The 17,968-nt window shown below is 43.7% G+C and overlaps 1 protein-coding gene across 2 annotated transcripts in view; it reads right to left on the minus strand.

The window, feature by feature from the left end:
• LOC115146194 (kinesin-like protein KIF26A) overlaps positions 1–17,968 on the minus strand; it is a 118,551-nt gene that overhangs the window by 11,719 nt on the left and 88,864 nt on the right. For both annotated transcript variants that reach the window (XM_029688117.2, XM_029688116.2), the window contains exons 5-11: positions 15,434–15,626; positions 8,160–8,369; positions 6,855–6,948; positions 6,061–6,323; positions 4,991–5,174; positions 2,503–2,662; positions 240–402 (exon numbers count right to left, since the gene is read on the minus strand). In XM_029688117.2, coding sequence (XP_029543977.2) covers positions 240–402; positions 2,503–2,662; positions 4,991–5,174; positions 6,061–6,323; positions 6,855–6,948; positions 8,160–8,369; positions 15,434–15,626 — 1,267 coding nt within the window. The remainder of the gene's footprint in view (positions 1–239; positions 403–2,502; positions 2,663–4,990; positions 5,175–6,060; positions 6,324–6,854; positions 6,949–8,159; positions 8,370–15,433; positions 15,627–17,968) is intronic.

Below are 17,968 nucleotides of genomic sequence, written 5' to 3' on the forward strand. Positions count from 1 at the left end.
GTTACGAATAGGCTACTACATGAAATGGTGAACAGTGCAACTTCTGCTAATAAAGTCACTGTAATACACTCTAGAGATCACTAAATACTTATTATAACTGTGAAAATCTACGGCTTTCCCTCATCGAAACAGTTCCCCGAACATCGAAATATGCTACTGTTCAAATGGAGGATACCCATGTCTCTTAATCAATGTAAACAATGTATGATACTGAAAGCTCTGCAAGTCCAGACACAAACCTTGGACTTCTTCTTCCTCATGCGGTGGATGCGTGAGGCCAGCTGGATGGTGGTGAGGGAGTCAGTGTAGTTGGCAGGGGAGTCCGAGATGTGGGCGATCATTGTAGTTCTGCAGTTAATGTTCCCCAGCGACTCTCTCAGCAGCATCGTCAGTTTGCTGTCCCTGGAAATGATACGTTCACACACTATCATCATCATCATCGCTGCTCGGGAAACGCCAGGATGTTTCAGTGCCTTATATCAGTGTCGGTTTACATTCAACCACGGGTCTCTACGCCTTATATTAGTCTGGGTTGCCAGAGATTTTTTAAATATCGCATTTGGAACAACTGGTTCTTTGACTGTTTACAGTGCCTTGCGAAAGTATTCGGCCCCCTTGAACTTTGCGACCTTTTGCCACATTTCAGGCTTCAAACATAAAGATATAAAACTGTATTTTTTTGTGAAGAATCAACAACAAGTGGGACACAATCATGAAGTGGAACGACATTTATTGGATATTTCAAACTTTTTTAACAAATCAAAAACTGAAACATTGGGCGTGCAAAATTATTCAGCCCCTTTACTTTCAGTGCAGCAAACTCTCTCCAGAAGTTCAGTGAGGATCTCTGAATGATCCAATGTTGACCTAAATGACTAATGATGATAAATACAATCCACCTGTGTGTAATCAAGTCTCCGTATAAATGCACCTGCACTGTGATAGTCTCAGAGGTCCGTTAAAAGCGCAGAGAACATCATGAAGAACAAGGAACACACCAGGCAGGTCCGAGATACTGTTGTGAAGAAGTTTAAAGCCGGATTTGGATACAAAAAGATTTCCCAAGCTTTAAACATCCCAAGGAGCACTGTGCAAGCGATAATATTGAAATGGAAGGAGTATCAGACCACTGCAAATCTACCAAGACCTGGCCGTCCCTCTAAACTTTCAGCTCATACAAGGAGAAGACTGATCAGAGATGCAGCCAAGAGGCCCATGATCACTCTGGATGAACTGCAGAGATCTACAGCTGAGGTGGGAGACTCTGTCCATAGGACAACAATCAGTCGTATATTGCCCAAATCTGGCCTTTATGGAAGAGTGGCAAGAAGAAAGACATCCCTTAAAGATATCCATAAAAAGTGTAGTTTAAACATGTGGAAGAAGGTGCTCTGGTCAGATGAAACCAAAATTGAACTTTTTGGCAACAATGCAAAACGTTATGTTTGGTGTAAAAGCAACACAGCTCATCACCCTGAACACACCATCCCCACTGTCAAACATGGTGGTGGCAGCATCATGGTTTGGGCCTGCTTTTCTTCAGCAGGGACAGGGAAGATGGTTAAAATTGATGGGAAGATGGATGGAGCCAAATACAGGACCATTCTGGAAGAAAACCTGATGGAGTCTGCAAAAGACCTGAGACTGGGACGGAGATTTGTCTTCCAACAAGACAATGATCCAAAACATAAAGCAAAATCTACAATGGAATGGTTCAAAAATAAACATATCCAGGTGTTAGAATGGCCAAGTCAAAGTCCAGACCTGAATCCAATCGAGAATCTGTGGAAAGAACTGAAAACTGCTGTTCACAAATGCTCTCCATCCACCTCACTGAGCTCGAGCTGTTTTGCAAGGAGGAATGGGAAAAAATTTCAGTCTCTCGATGTGCAAAACTGATAGAGACATACCCCAAGCTGTAATCGCAGCAAAAGGTGGCGCTACAAAGTATTAACTTAAGGGGGCTGAATAATTTTGCACGCCCAATTTTTCAGTTTTGATTTGTTAAAAAAGTTTGAAATATCCAATAAATGTCGTTCCACTTCATGATTGTGTCCCACTTGTTGTTGATTCTTCACAAAAAAATACAGTTTTATATCTTTATGTTTGAAGCCTGAAATGTGGCAAAAGGTCGCAAAGTTCAAGGGGGCCGAATACCCGAGATAGGCACTGTATCTCGGGTTCTAAGCTGAACGCTCCTTTTACAGTATATTTCCTCCCGTTTTAGCTCGCTTTCCCCATTTCACACTTTGTCTGCACTGCATTCCCCAAATTAAACATTCTAGCTCTTCACCTCATTTCTGATTCCATAGTGTAGCAAACCACATAGCTAAGACTGAGATATTTCTTTAAGTATATAGCACGCTAGATAAACAAAGCCTTGATAGTCAAGTTAAATGTACTTGCAAAAACTTGTCTCAAACATTTTCATTACATGACTCGACTCCTTTGCATATGACATATTCAAGGTATAGATAGAAAGTTCAGTACTAGTTCCCCTACCTGTAAGGTACGTGCTTGGCTCCATTGGCTAAAGCCATGATAACGTTTCCCAGTGCAGTGAGAGACAGACACAGGCCTCCCCCTCCGTCTCGGCTCTTACTGAGGACCTTCTCACAGCTCCCCAAGTCTATGAGGTGCAGCCTGCTCCGTCCACCCGACACTGTAGATGACACAGGAGGAAGAGCCAGGTGAGGTTATATCTCAGCACAGACACAGTCAGACACTCCCTCTGAGGGTTTCCCACATGCTGCTGCTGCACCTTACAGGCAGAAGTGGAACAGTCCAGACCAGACCAGACATGGCAGTCTGATTTATTCATGAGTAAGCCTCTCGGTCTGAAGTGATTCAAAACTGGGCTGAGATTGTCTCAGTTTAACAGACAGGTAATAACGTTCCAGACACATAAAAGTATCTTGTTGTCACATACATACAAAGCAAAGGAGGACAATCACTGTATTTGGTACCTAAATAGTCATTGGAGAGGATGACTAGTTTGGTGGGCTCTGCAATGAAAGTAAAAGTATACATTGATTCAGTTTAGACAGAAGGGGAGCAGAATTTCTCAAAATGTTTTTCAGCAGAGGGTCAGCACATTGTAATTTAGGTCACTTATATTTTATTTCAGAATAAAATCTAATCAAATCAAATATAACAAGTGTAGACTTAACTGTGAAATGCTTGCTTACGAGACTTTACACAATAATTAAGCTATATACAGGGAGTACCAGTACCAGATCAATGTGCAGGGGTATGAGGTATTTGAGGTAGATATGTACATGAAGGCAGGGCAAAGTGACTAGGCAACCGGGTAGATAATAATAAGAGAAAAATAAAGAACAGAGTAGCAACAACATATGAGGAGTGTGAAAGTGTGTGTGTGTGTGTGTGTGTGTGTGTGTGTGTGTGTGTGTGTGTGTGTGTGTGTGTGTGTGTGTGTGTGTGTGTGTGTGTGTGTGTGTGTGTGTGTGTGTGTGTGTGTGTGTGTGCTGGTATGGGGTGGCAGGTAGCCTAGTGGTTAGAACGTTGGACTAGTAGCCGAAAGGTTGCAAGATGGAATCCCCGAGCTGACAATGTAAAAATATGTTGTTCTGCCCCTGAACAAGGCAGTTAACCCACTGTTCTTAGGCTGTCATTGAAAATAAGAATTTGTTCTCAACTATTTAAATAAAGGTCAAATAAAAAAAATTGTGTATGTAGTTTCTGTGTCAGTGTAGTGTGAGTGTGTACATATAGTCAGTGCAAGATATGTAGCGGTCTTGTGGGTAGTGCTGTTTCGGAGCTTGTTGGTTCGGTACTGTTTGGCAGACTGAACAGTCTTTGGCTTGGGTGGCTGGAGGCTTTGGCCATTTTTCGGGCCTTCCTCTGACCTGATATAGAGGTCTTGGATGGCAGGGAGCTCGGCCCCAATGATGTACTGGGCTGTCTGCATCACCCTGTGTAGCGCCATGCGATCGAGGGCGGTGCAGTTGCCATACCAAGCAGTGGTGCAGCCAGTCAAGATCCTCTCAATGTTGCAGCTGTCAAACTTTTTGAGGATCCGAAGTCCCATGACAAATCTTTTCAGCCTCCCGAGGGACTAGGCGGCAGCGGCGAACCATTAAACTCTTGTCAGCAAGACGTAGAAACTGTGTGCTTCAAATCCACGCTCTTGTTCCGCTAAGCGTAACCCATGAATGCAAGCAAGTCTATTTTTTTCACCCATCCATAAACATTCCAAAAGAGAGGCTGGAGGCTTGTTATCCATTCAGATTTATTTATATCCACCATCTAGCCCAGTGCAGTACAGTCTCCTATGGCTATGATGGTAATCTCTGACCTACCAGGTATCTATAGTACTACTATTCTCAGCAGCAGAACTGATGGGGGGAATTACATCTGCTAAGTAACACTATCATTAAGGCATAATAAAGTCATCATCGTTCAATTCTTGGTCATTTCTTTTACTCGATTAAGTCCGTCATCAGCCAGTGAAAACAAATGTTCTGTTCATGTGTAGCAATATGGTTCAGTGCATTCATCTCTGGAGGATGAATCGAGAAGGCCAGAGCATTTGTTGAATCGAATGATAAATAGTATAGTAGAATGATGAATGAAAATACGACACCATCACTGTCAAAAACACACAGAGTGACACTGGAGATCAGAGAGCGCCTCAAATCATGTAGTAATGATAGATATGCTTAGTGTAGAATGATAGTAGTGGTAGTAAAAGGGATTCCTAGTCAGTTGAGCAACTGAATGCATTCAACTGAAATGTGTCTTCCGCATTTAACCCAAACCCTCTGAATCATAGTGATGCATGAAGCTGCCTTAATTGACATCATCGGTGCCCGGGGTTGTTGTTGGGGGTTAACTGTCTTGCTCAAGAACAGAGCGTCAGATTTTTCCACCTTGCCGGCTTGGGGAATCGAACCAGCAACCTTTCGGTTACTGGTCTAACACTCTTAACTGCTAGACTACCTGTAGAAGTAGTAGCAGTTGTACTCACTGCCTCCCTTGCCGCTCTTCTCCATGCGGTACTGGTAGATATGCAGTGTGAACAGCATGTGAGAGTTGCGTCTCTCTTCCTCATCTGAGTCGGGCCTGCTGGTGCTGCGTGCTGCGATGGCCGCGTCCAGGAAGAAGGCTGCCTTCTCTGCTGTGGGGGCACGGAGCTCACTCTGGTTCTGGAGCTGAGGGGGGAAGAGAGAGACGAGGTAAGGGTAAGTAAAATAAAGAGAAGGAGAGAGTATGGGGTTAGAAAAAGAGTTGGAGGAATTGGAGGAAGGAAAGAGAAAGAGGAGAGAGAGAGAGACAGGATAGCCAGGTAATTGGACCTAGGCACACATTTCTTACCCATTAGATTGGGTCTTGGGGGCAATTAAAGAAACAGGTATGCACACAGAGGGAGGGGGATTATGGAAGGTAATGGAGGAGCAGGAGGCAGGGGCACTTCCCTCCACACGGATGTTGTGGTGGTGGTGGGGTATGGAGAGGGGGGAGTGGGGAATGGGAGGAAAGGGGGGGGGGGGGGTGTCTAGTAGGGGACCCACACCACGTGGTTGGAGGAGAAGCCTTGAGAAGCTTCACAGGACTCCAGGCAGCCTTTGAGGTCACGGTCCACACAGAGGGATGGGCTCTGGTCCACACAGAGCCCAAAAAAACAACATCTGACGGCAACACCTGTCAGTGCCTTCAAATCCCCCCCACTCCCCAATTAGTCCCATTGCTATCCAGAGGGCCAGAGCTAATGCAGGAGTAATAGATGCTCAAGCATGCTGACAGGGGAGTCAATAAAAAGGTATGAAGAAAGACAGCGATATTGTGGATGGCTTTGGTGAGAATATAGCGCAGGGATTATTGAGATAAGTAAGACAGGGAAATATGGGCTCAGAGTACACAGAGGAAAGACCTGAGATATGAAAGAAAACAGATCATCTTTGGGGTAGACAGAGGTAGGTAGTAGTGAGAATCAGAGCATTACACAGACACTAATATATACAAGACAGAGATAAATAGAGAGTGAGAACAAAGAAAGGGAGGAAAACAGACACGCATCTGGCCACCTTTTTCCCTCACCTGAGTGCCACAGATAGGGTCCTCACGCAGGTAGACCCCTGGGGACTGACCGTCCTGAACGCTTCCCGTGGACACCTCAGACAGAAGGTCCTTCAGCGCCTCGTCCTTCCCACAGATCTCCACGGCAGACACGCGGACAGAGAAGCGCGTGCCCGTCTTCTCCTTACGCTCGTTGATGAGCGTGAAGAGCCAGGAGATGGCGCAGGGCACGATGCCGAGGTTCTGGGTGGAGCTGTCTTTGCCAATCATAGTGAATGTCTTGCCTGAAGACGGAGGAGAGGGTGAGAGACGGCGGGGAAGGGGGATGGAGATATTAATATACAAGTCCTGTGCTGTTGGCAACAGCATGCTGCTAATTTCCCTTCGAAAAACTAAGAAACACTAGTAATACTGTCTGGAATGTGTAGAGGAGAGGAAAATGCATTACACCTGTTGATTGGGAATCTACTGTATCTCTAAGAACTTACGACGGGGGTGATTCAAGGAGCATTCCCTGGAGGATGAGCACAGTGGAGAAGAAAAGGGTGACTCAATTAGACTTTTCTCCCAGACTGGGTGAAGAGTCCAGGTCAATTACAGTGGTTTTAATTCAAGACTGTTCCCTGCAGCCTCTATATAGAAGTCTCCCTCCCTCCAGCCTCCACCATCTCCCACTGCCTTCTTTTCTCCTCAGACCACTCCACTGCGCCACTAATCCATTTGTGAATGTGGGCATCAAACCGATAAAGGGAGACTTTTCTTTGTCTAACAGTGTCCTTTTGCCCGATTTCAGTTGAGTAGCGGGGCTTGCTTACCAAGCTTGACATGCCCGAAGCAGAAGATGCAACCGTCCGCACCGTTCACCACAGACTGGATGACCTCAGACACTGTCCCTGAACACACCTCTGCCTGCAAGGAGAGAGGGAGAAAGAGAGATAGAGAGAGAGAGAGATGGAGTGGTTAAAGAGCGTATATCTGCCATTCCCCTTTTAGAATTGTGTACATTCCCACATAATAGGAATATCAAGTCATTGACAAACACATACACGTACAAAGAATTTTCGATTTGAGAATTCCAATTATTTCTACAAAAACATTATTCGAGCTATCAAACACAGGAGGGGCATCAGGAAGACAGGCTCTGATCACAGATTCAGAGGGCGGCGTCAAAAGGAACAAATGCTGCAAAGTGTGGCTCATCTTTACAATCTGTTTCACCACCATGGCTCCACTGGGGGTAGGCTTCTGCTGCAGACAGAGATCTCCTCCCATACATAACACAGATAACAAGGCCTCTTACTGCAGAACAGCTTTCTGTTACTGTTAGCCGCCAGCAGTGTGGTCCCAGCGGCACAATCTGGCAGCCTCGTCTCAGTCTGCCTTACTGGAGCAGAAGCAGGGCTATCAGCTCATATCAGCTGGCTTACTGTGGAGGAGATGTATCTGATGGAGGAAGCTCTGAACCTTACCCCCACTGTGGAGACACTGATCCATGCTGTAGACCCTGTAGCTACTGACTCTACCAATGCTTGATGAGATCCCTAATGGTTCAGCTTCTCAAACATAAAGATTGTACGCTCTATGGGGAGCAACACAAAGCTTGAGTCGATGGTTCATGTTCCCTTTTTAGTAGGTACTAACAGCATGTTACCTCACTGCTAGATCTCATCTCTTCAACAATCAGAAGACACTGAGTGATCAATGGAAATCTCAATGGTTTTGTTGAGAAATGTTTCTAAACAGACCTCTATGGAACATTTTTGTCTGGATGTTACATGTCCTCAATGTCTGACCCTTCCATTTTGATCTTAATTTGGGCATGGACTGGGAGAAGAGAGATTAGATATAACTGGACTATGAAAGGAGAGGTTAGATATAAGTGGACTGAATTAAATGAATTCCCCAGACTTAAAAGGGCCAGCTGTTGAGGCCCATAATGGGAAGAATGCCCCCAACCAAAGACAGGCATTTTTCTACTAAGCCCCCGGACCGCACCCAGCCAGCATGAAGATATCCTCCTACCCTTGAAAGAGTGCCCCCCTACACACACACACACACACACACACACACACACACACACACACACACACACACACACTCCTCAATTGCTTGGTCTTTACTTGAGAGGCATCCTGGGTAAACACTGCGTCGAAGGCGAAGATCTTTGGGACGGCCACGGTGGCTCTCCTGTGCCCTGAGTTGGCGCGGTCGTTGACCGAGGGGTCGTAAAGGGTTAGCTGCTTCTTCCTGGGGTCCACCTTCAGGAAGGACATGGACTCTGACGAATCAGGAGCCTCCAGGGATGGGCAGATACGCATCATCACTTTTACCTTCAACACGAGGAGAGAGGAGAGGAGAATAGAGGGACAGAGAGCAAAGAACATACATTTAAGCAAACATATGGTGAAAAAACACATTCATTAAACACAGATGAAGCGGGCACATAAAATATCTAACATGATACACACATAGAGCTACAGGGGACATAGCATGAATTTGTAGTGGGGAGAAAATGGACATCTTGAAATCACATGGCAACGCTGAATCTGGATAAACATAATTTCCATCAGGTCAACGATGATGGACACGACAGTGCCTGTTACCGTGGAGACAAAGGTTACCCCTGACAAATGGACCACCATTGCAAGTTAAGCTGCCACTCGTGGGTCAACACATGGGCCTAATGGTGTCAATGTAAGGATGATATTGTAAATCATAACAGTGAATGTAATATGGGCCCTTAATGACTGTGACTCTGAGCCGCCCACCATGCTCAGGGATTATCCAATCAGCAGGCTGCTCTCTGGACCAAGAGCAACTCTGCCTGCAGCTCTGCAACATGGGAACATATGGTCCCGCTTTCTCTCTCCCTCTCTTTCTATCTCTCTACGTCACTCTCTCAGGACAACTCTGAGATCTGTATTGTCTATACTTAGTCCCTAGATTCTGTGTCATTTCCGTTGTCACGGTACACCATGATCCTAACACAGTATGGTAAACAGGATGGTATATGTCACTGGTCATGTTTAACGTGTTCATTTACTACACCTCTACCATGACATGTCTCCTCCAGTCTAATGCTGAAACTATGTTATGGCCATGACATGTCACTTCTAGTCTAATGCTGAAACTATGTTATTTATGGCCATGGCACGACTCCTCTAGTCTAATGTTGTAACAATGTTATTTATGGCCATGGCACGACTCCTCTAGTCTAATGTTGTAACAATGTTATGCCCATGGCATGTCTCCTCTAGTCTAATGTTGTAACAATGTTATGGCCATGGCATGTCTCCTCTAGTCTAATGTTGTAACAATGTTATGGCCATGGCATGTCTCCTCTAGTCTAATATTGTAACAATGTTATGGCCATGACATGTCTCCTCTAGTCTAATGTTATAACTATGTTATGGCCATGACATGTCTCCTCTAGTCTAATGTTATAACTATGTTATGGCCATGACATGTCTCCTCTAGTCTAATATTATAACTATGTTATGGCCATGACATGTCTCCTCTAGTCTAATGTTATAACTACGCTATGGCCATGACATGTCTCCTCTAGTCTAATGTTATAACTATGTTATGGCCAAGACATGTCTCCTCTAGTCTAATGTTGTAACTATGTTATGGCCATGACATGTCTCCTCTAGTCTAATGTTATAACTACATTATGGCTATGACATGTCTCTTCTAGTCTAATGTTGAAACTATGTTATGGTCATGGCACGACTCCTCTAGTCTAATGTTGTAACAATGTTATGCCCATGGCATGTCTCCTCTAGTCTAATGTTGTAACAATGTTATGGCCATGGCATGTCTCCTCTAGTCTAATGTTGTAACAATGTTATGGCCATGACATGTCTCCTCTAGTCTAATGTTATAACTACGTTATGGCCATGACATGTCTCCTCTAGTCTAATGTTATAACTATGTTATGGCCATGACATGTCTCCTCTAGTCTAATGTTATAACTACGTTATGGCCATGACATGTCTCCTCTAGTCTAATGTTATAACTATGTTATGGCCAAGACATGTCTCCTCTAGTCTAATGTTGTAACTATGTTATGGCCATGACATGTCTCCTCTAGACTAATGTTATAACTATGTTATGGCCATGGCCTGTCTCCTCTAGTCTAATGTTATAACTACGTTATGGCCATGACATGTCTCCTCTAGTCTAATGTTATAACTATGTTATGGCCATGGCCTGTCTCCTCTAGTCTAATGTTATAACTATGTTATGGCCATGACATGTCTCCTCTAGTCTAATGTTATAACTATGTTATGGCCATGACATGTCTCCTCTAGTCTAATGTTATAACTACGTTATGGCCATGACATGTCTCCTCTAGTCTAATGTTATAACTATGTTATGGCCATGGCCTGTCTCCTCTAGTCTAATGTTGTAACTATGTTATGGCCATGACATGTCTCCTCTAGTCTAATGTTATAACTATGTTATGGCCATGGCCTGTCTCCTCTAGTCTAATGTTATAACTACGTTATGGCCATGACATGTCTCCTCTAGTCTAATGTTATAACTATGTTATGGCCATGACATGTCTCCTCTAGTCTAATGTTATAACTATGTTATGGCCATGACATGTCTCCTCTAGACTAATGTTATAACTATGTTATGGCCATGGCCTGTCTCCTCTAGTCTAATGTTATAACTACGTTATGGCCATGACATGTCTCCTCTAGTCTAATGTTATAACTATGTTATGGCCATGGCCTGTCTCCTCTAGTCTAATGTTATAACTATGTTATGGCCATGACATGTCTCCTCTAGTCTAATGTTATAACTATGTTATGGCCATGACATGTCTCCTCTAGTCTAATGTTATAACTACGTTATGGCCATGACATGTCTCCTCTAGTCTAATGTTATAACTATGTTATGGCCATGGCCTGTCTCCTCTAGTCTAATGTTGTAACTATGTTATGGCCATGACATGTCTCCTCTAGTCTAATGTTATAACTATGTTATGGCCATGGCCTGTCTCCTCTAGTCTAATGTTATAACTACGTTATGGCCATGACATGTCTCCTCTAGTCTAATGTTATAACTATGTTATGGCCAAGACATGTCTCCTCTAGTCTAATGTTGTAACTATGTTATGGCCATGACATGTCTCCTCTAGACTAATGTTATAACTATGTTATGGCCATGGCCTGTCTCCTCTAGTCTAATGTTATAACTACGTTATGGCCATGACATGTCTCCTCTAGTCTAATGTTATAACTATGTTATGGCCATGGCCTGTCTCCTCTAGTCTAATGTTATAACTATGTTATGGCCATGACATGTCTCCTCTAGTCTAATGTTATAACTATGTTATGGCCATGACATGTCTCCTCTAGTCTAATGTTATAACTATGTTATGGCCATGACATGTCTCCTCTAGTCTAATGTTATAACTATGTTATGGCCATGGCCTGTCTCCTCTAGTCTAATGTTGTAACTATGTTATGGCCATGACATGTCTCCTCTAGTCTAATGTTATAACTATGTTATGGCCATGACATGTCTCCTCTAGTCTAATGTTATAACTATGTTATGGCCATGGCCTGTCTCCTCTAGTCTAATGTTATAACTACGTTATGGCCATGACATGTCTCCTCTAGTCTAATGTTATAACTATGTTATGGCCATGACATGTCTCCTCTAGTCTAATGTTATAACTATGTTATGGCCATGACATGTCTCCTCTAGACTAATGTTATAACTATGTTATGGCCATGGCCTGTCTCCTCTAGTCTAATGTTATAACTACGTTATGGCCATGACATGTCTCCTCTAGTCTAATGTTATAACTATGTTATGGCCATGGCCTGTCTCCTCTAGTCTAATGTTATAACTATGTTATGGCCATGACATGTCTCCTCTAGTCTAATGTTATAACTACGTTATGGCCATGACATGTCTCCTCTAGTCTAATGTTATAACTATGTTATGGCCATGGCCTGTCTCCTCTAGTCTAATGTTGTAACTATGTTATGGCCATGACATGTCTCCTCTAGTCTAATGTTATAACTATGTTATGGCCATGGCCTGTCTCCTCTAGTCTAATGTTATAACTACGTTATGGCCATGACATGTCTCCTCTAGTCTAATGTTATAACTATGTTATGGCCATGACATGTCTCCTCTAGTCTAATGTTATAACTATGTTATGGCCAAGACATGTCTCCTCTAGTCTAATGTTATAACTATGTTATGGCCATGGCCTGTCTCCTCTAGTCTAATGTTGTAACTATGTTATGGCCATGACATGTCTCCTCTAGTCTAATGTTGTAACTATGTTATGGCCATGACTTGCAGAGCCATTCTGCCAGCTGTGTCTGATGGTACTTCCTGAACTGGAGAAAGTGGAGTAAGGTTTCATCTGCATGCACACCACGTTATATGCAAGCTGTGTGTGTGTGTGTGTTTTCATCTGTCATTCTTTCTGCCAAGCCTCCTCAAACACAATCACACCTTTTTTATTGAATGACAACTGCAACACCATTTATAAAGAACATGTAGGAGTGGATGGTTCTTCTGGTAAGAAAAACATCCTCATGTCAACATTTGATTGTGAAAACTCAACCTTGACTATCTTGTAGGATGACAGACAGGAGACATAAACATCTGTGTTGTCAGGAAGAGGAATGGATAGTGGTGTTTCTCCTCCCTGACAGCTCAGTGTGTGTAGGGTTTAGCATAGTGATAGTCAATCCACTAAACCAGTGCATCGGCAGACAGCTCAGTGTGTTTAGGATTTAGCATAGTGGTAGTCAATCCACTAAACCAGTGCATCGGCACGCTTCCCCTCCTCCTCCATGGTTACAAACAGCTCGAGCTTTAACAACCATGCATTGATAACAAATTAAATCTATGACAATAAAAATATATATATAAAAACGACGACGATGCCAGTGAGAGGCTGCGCGATATAAGACAGCCGATTACAACTCCAACTGTTCCCCCACCTCCCCTTTCTGCAAAGACAGCAAAACTGACACAGGGCTGGTCCTTTCATCCTCTGTGTGTCTCTCCTGTGCCATCCGTGCACACACAAAAGGCCCATTCTTCCCCTGGCTTGTTTATAAATATTGCCACAAATCCTGGCTCTAGCGTTAAGGAACAATGTGTGGTGGTGATCCCATTCTGCCGCAGAGGGAATTCCTCTCTGGCTTTCCGGCAGCTGAGTGCAAACTCTCTTTGTGCTCCATGGGGGGGCTCTTACCATGACTGACGTGTACATATGTTAAGCAAATGACATTTAAACAGGTTTCCATATATGACTGCTGAGCCTGGCCGGCCCACCAACCGGGCGGGGGAGCAATAGCTAATGTCTAGAGCTTCTATATTTACATTGGCAGAGATGTGATACCAGTGGCCGGTGTGGATCATCTGGAGCCTCTGCTGCATTTTAACACCTCGGGCCCCTCTGCTAATGGCCCTGTTCTCCTATGTCTTGATCCCACTAAGAAATCCATTAGCTGGGATTTTACCCCGGCAGCCACCTCTCCTCATGTCCAAACCCTCCACTTGACACATCACCTGGGTCCGCAATGACATCAACTACACATGGATGGACATGTGTGTCTTAAATAAATACATAACAAAACATCACCTATGCCTCTCAGTGTTTCAGTCAATTCTTGACCACAGAAAATGCATACTGTAGATTAGGGGGAAAGGAGCTGGGATGAATTGTCTACCGTAGACAAAAGAATGTTGGCAACTCAAATCGTGTTGGCTGTGGTTCCTCAAACATGCATTGTTTCACAGCAGTGAACTCTTGGTTGTCTGAACCAGGTGACTCCAAACTGCAGTAACTGTCTGAGACACAATGACAGAGATTGAGTTTCCCATAACAGCCGAGTTAATGAAGAGGTAACCTGAGGTTTTAAACACAGAACAATGCTGTAAACAAGCTCATTTTCCTTTTCAAAACAACCCTGTGGTTGTCACATACATCATGTCTAGCTCAGTAAAAGGTTTAGGGAGAGGAAGCTTGTTAATAATGCTGGTGTTTTATGAAGTGAGATTCACAATATGGAACCATTTCTCAATGGTGTGGAAATTTGGCAGAGTAAGCAACAACTTCCCAACCAGGTGGGACCTAATCTTGTTAGGGGACTTCTTCTGCTATGTAAATACAGGATCTCAGCCCAGCAAACAATACCCAATAAACCCTAGAGGAAGGGTGTGTTTATACAGCACTAACGCTATTGACAGACCAATCATCGCCATCCTGCTCGATTTCATCAAGAGGTTTATGGAACGCAGCTAGCAGGAATTGTATTTCACTTTTATTTAAACAGGGTGGGTCACCATCGAGACCAGGCTCTCATTTGCAAGGGAGCCCTGTGAACATGAACATACAATAAATAATATCAATACAATACATACACCAAGGATAATCAGAACAAACAACTCTCACATATCACCTCCCTTAAACTCCATCTAAACTGTCCAATGGAGACCAACGAGTCTAATTTCAAGGTGGCCTGAAGCCTATTCCATGAGCTGGGTGCATAAAACTAAAATCATTTCCCCCCCAGATCAGTGGACACCCGCAGGACTTCTAGAACCACGGGACCTCTAGAACCACGGGACCTCTAGAACCAGCCAGTCCAAAGAGTAGGTCTGAAAATGGTTCCAGTTGATACGTGAGCTGAGGTAGTGGAGAGTCTCTGAAGAACTGCTTTATATACAAAAAGTAGCCAATACTGGGCCCTTCTGGTAGTCAGAGATCCCAGCCAATAGAACTATAAAAAAATGCAGTGATGTGTAAGAACATTGGAATGAATATTGAAATATGCTGTTGTAATGTTTGCAAACGTTTAGCTTTTAAAGGGATACTGTGAGATTCTGTCATTGTTCTACTTACCCAGAGTCAGATGAACTTGTGGATACCATTTTTATGTCTCTGCATACAGTATGAAGGAAGTTAGCGGAACTTCCTTCAGGTACAGTAGCATTGCTACTATAACAGTAGACTTCCAGTCATTGAGCTAATGCTAGTTAGCATTGGTTCTCGAAACTATCGCTAATGTCCTTAATACTGCAAGAATAGACATAAAAATGGTATCCACAAGTTAATCTGACTCTAGGTAAGTGAATTGGATTTAAGTGTTGTGTTTTCTTTCCCTCACAAACTGTAGTCCATTCAGAGGGAGGAATGCGGCCATAACAAACTGAGTGAATTCATGACATTCCAGCAGGCTTATCTGTCTGCATCTGTATGGACTGGACCAGACGACTGGCTGTCTATGTACTAATGCGTTGCCACTGTGCATTCTCCCATTTAAATGTCACTCACTCATAAACATATGCGTGTGTGTTCATAATGTAGGCCTGTTTGCGTATACAAGCAATGCCTGTTGCTCTTTACCTTTCCCATCCCAGGGTTCTCCTTAACCTTTGAGACAGCGCGGAGCAGGCATGGCGGGGCGGAGGGTGGCGAGAGCTGCAGGATGCCGCTGAAGTTGGTGGGGTAGATGGAGGGCTCCTGGGCTCCAGGGTGCAGCAGGGAGGGAGGCTGGTGCTTCTTCCGCTTGGACGAGAGGTTCAGCTTCTGAGCTGCCCTGGGAGGAGCAAACACAAGAAGAGTTCAACCTGACTTCAAAAACATACACATTAGCGAGTCATTTGTATTGTGTTGGGCAGGAAGGACGATAAACTTCATAGGAGCCACCAGGCATTTATCTTTTTCATAGTGAGGTATCCAACAGAGAGAGGGCTGTATAATCATTCAGCTGATTGATTTAATGGTCAGGGTTGACATTTGTGAGGGTGTGCAGAGCCTTTAGAAGCCACACTGAGATTGTAGCGGAAAGGTCAACAAGCTCCTTTTTCTCTTTGCCAAAGTAAACAAAGTCGACAGGAGAAGGGCGCTGTGCCACCAATCCCAATGCTACCTCTCTTTCAACTCCCCACTCCCTACCTGTGGCCAAGGCTTTGTAAAATGCTCCAGTCCTCCACTTCAAAACAGTACAAACATAAAATTCTCAAATGCTTTAATTTCAGCACTGCAATTGCTAACGCACTGCTATGGAACTAAAGACACAATCAAGCCCAATTCCGCAGCAGGGCTTTGCAGGTTTCTACATACGACAAGCCGCCATGACAACTGTGTTATTAGTAGGTCAGCTGGTGGTTGTCATGGTGCTTATGTACACTAAATGAATTAATGTATCTTCTTCAAACAACACAGGAACAGGACAGGAACATGACAGGTAAGGATGGCTGGCACAATGTTGCCTTTTCAGGCTATGGAAATGTTTGTTCTCATTATATAATTGAAGTGATTGTGATAAGAAATGTTCTGCTATTTCATATGTTACTCAGGTATATAGGTGAAGCTTGTTAGGGGGACCATGAAAAACATGACTGGTCCCTAGATCCACCATTCACTGAGTCCCCTGATAGACAGACTTGGTGAGGAGAGTGAGAAATACAGTGGCTTGCGAAAGTATTCACCCGCCTTGGCATTTTTCCTATTTTGTTGCCTTACAACCTGGAATGAAAATTTGATTTACACAACATGCCTACCACTTTGAAAATGCAAAAAATAAATAAATTGCGAAACAAACAAGACATAAGACAAAAAATAGAAAACTTGAGCATGCATAACTATTCACGGCTCTTGGGGTATGTCTCTATAAGCTTGGCACATCTAGCCACTGGGATTTTTGCCCATTCTTCAAGGCAAAACTGCTCCAGCTCCTTCAAGTTGGATGGGTTCCGCTGGTGTACAGCAATCTTTAAGTCATACCACAGATTCTCAATTGGATTGACTTCTAGGCTTTGACTACGCCATTCCAAGACATTTAAATGTTTCCCCTTAAACCACTCGAGTGTTGCTTTAGCAGTATGTTTAGGGTAATTGTCCTGCTGGAAGGTGAACCTCCATCCCAGTCTCAAATCTCTGGAAGACTGAAACAGGTTTCTCTCAAGAATATCTCTGTATTTAGCACCATCCATCATTCCTTCAATTCTGAACAGTTTCCCAGTCTCTGCCGATGAAAAACATCCCCAAAGCATGATGCTGCCACCACCATGCTTCACTTTGGGGATGGTGTTCTTGGGGTGGTGAGAGGTGTTGGGTTTGCACCACACATAGCGTTTTCCTTGATGGCCAAAAAGCTCAAATTTTAGTCACATCTGACCAAAGTACCTTCTTCCATATTTTTTGGGAGTCTCCCACATGCCTTTTGGTGAACACCAAATGGGTTTTCTTATTTCTTTCTTTAAGCAATGGCTTTTTTCTGGCTACTCTTCCATAAAGCCTAGCTCTGTGGAGTGCATGGCTTAAAGTGGTCCTATGGACAGATACTCCAATCTCAGCTGTGGAGCTTTGCAGCTCCTTCAGGGTTATCTTTGGTCTCTTTGTTGCCTCTCTCTCTGATTAATGCCCTCCTTGCCTGGTCTGTGGGTTTTGGTGGGCTGCCCTCTCTTGGCAGGTTTGTTGGGATGCCATATTCTTTCTTTTAATAATGGATTTAATGGTGCTCCGTGGGATATAAAGTTACGGATATTTTTTGTAACCCAACCTTGATCTGTACTTCGCCACAACTTTGTCCCTGACCTGTTTGGAGAGCTCCTTGGTCTTCATGGTGCTACTTGCTTGGTGGTGCCCCTTGCTTGGTGGTGTTGCAGACTCTGGGGCCTTTCAGAACAGGTGTATATATACTGAGATCATGTGACAGATCATGTGACACTTAGATTGCACACAGGTGGATTCATTTAACTAATCACGTGACTTCTGGAGGTAATTTGTTGCACCAGATCTTATTTCAGGGCTTCATAGCAAAAGGGGTGAATACATATGCACGCACCACTTTAAAAAAAAATTCACTACACCAATTTCGACTATTTTGTGTATGTCCATTACATGAAATCCAAATAAAATCCATTTAAATTACAG

Source organism: Oncorhynchus nerka, linkage group LG18 (genome assembly GCF_034236695.1).
Source record: "Oncorhynchus nerka isolate Pitt River linkage group LG18, Oner_Uvic_2.0, whole genome shotgun sequence".
NCBI lineage: Eukaryota > Metazoa > Chordata > Actinopteri > Salmoniformes > Salmonidae > Oncorhynchus > Oncorhynchus nerka.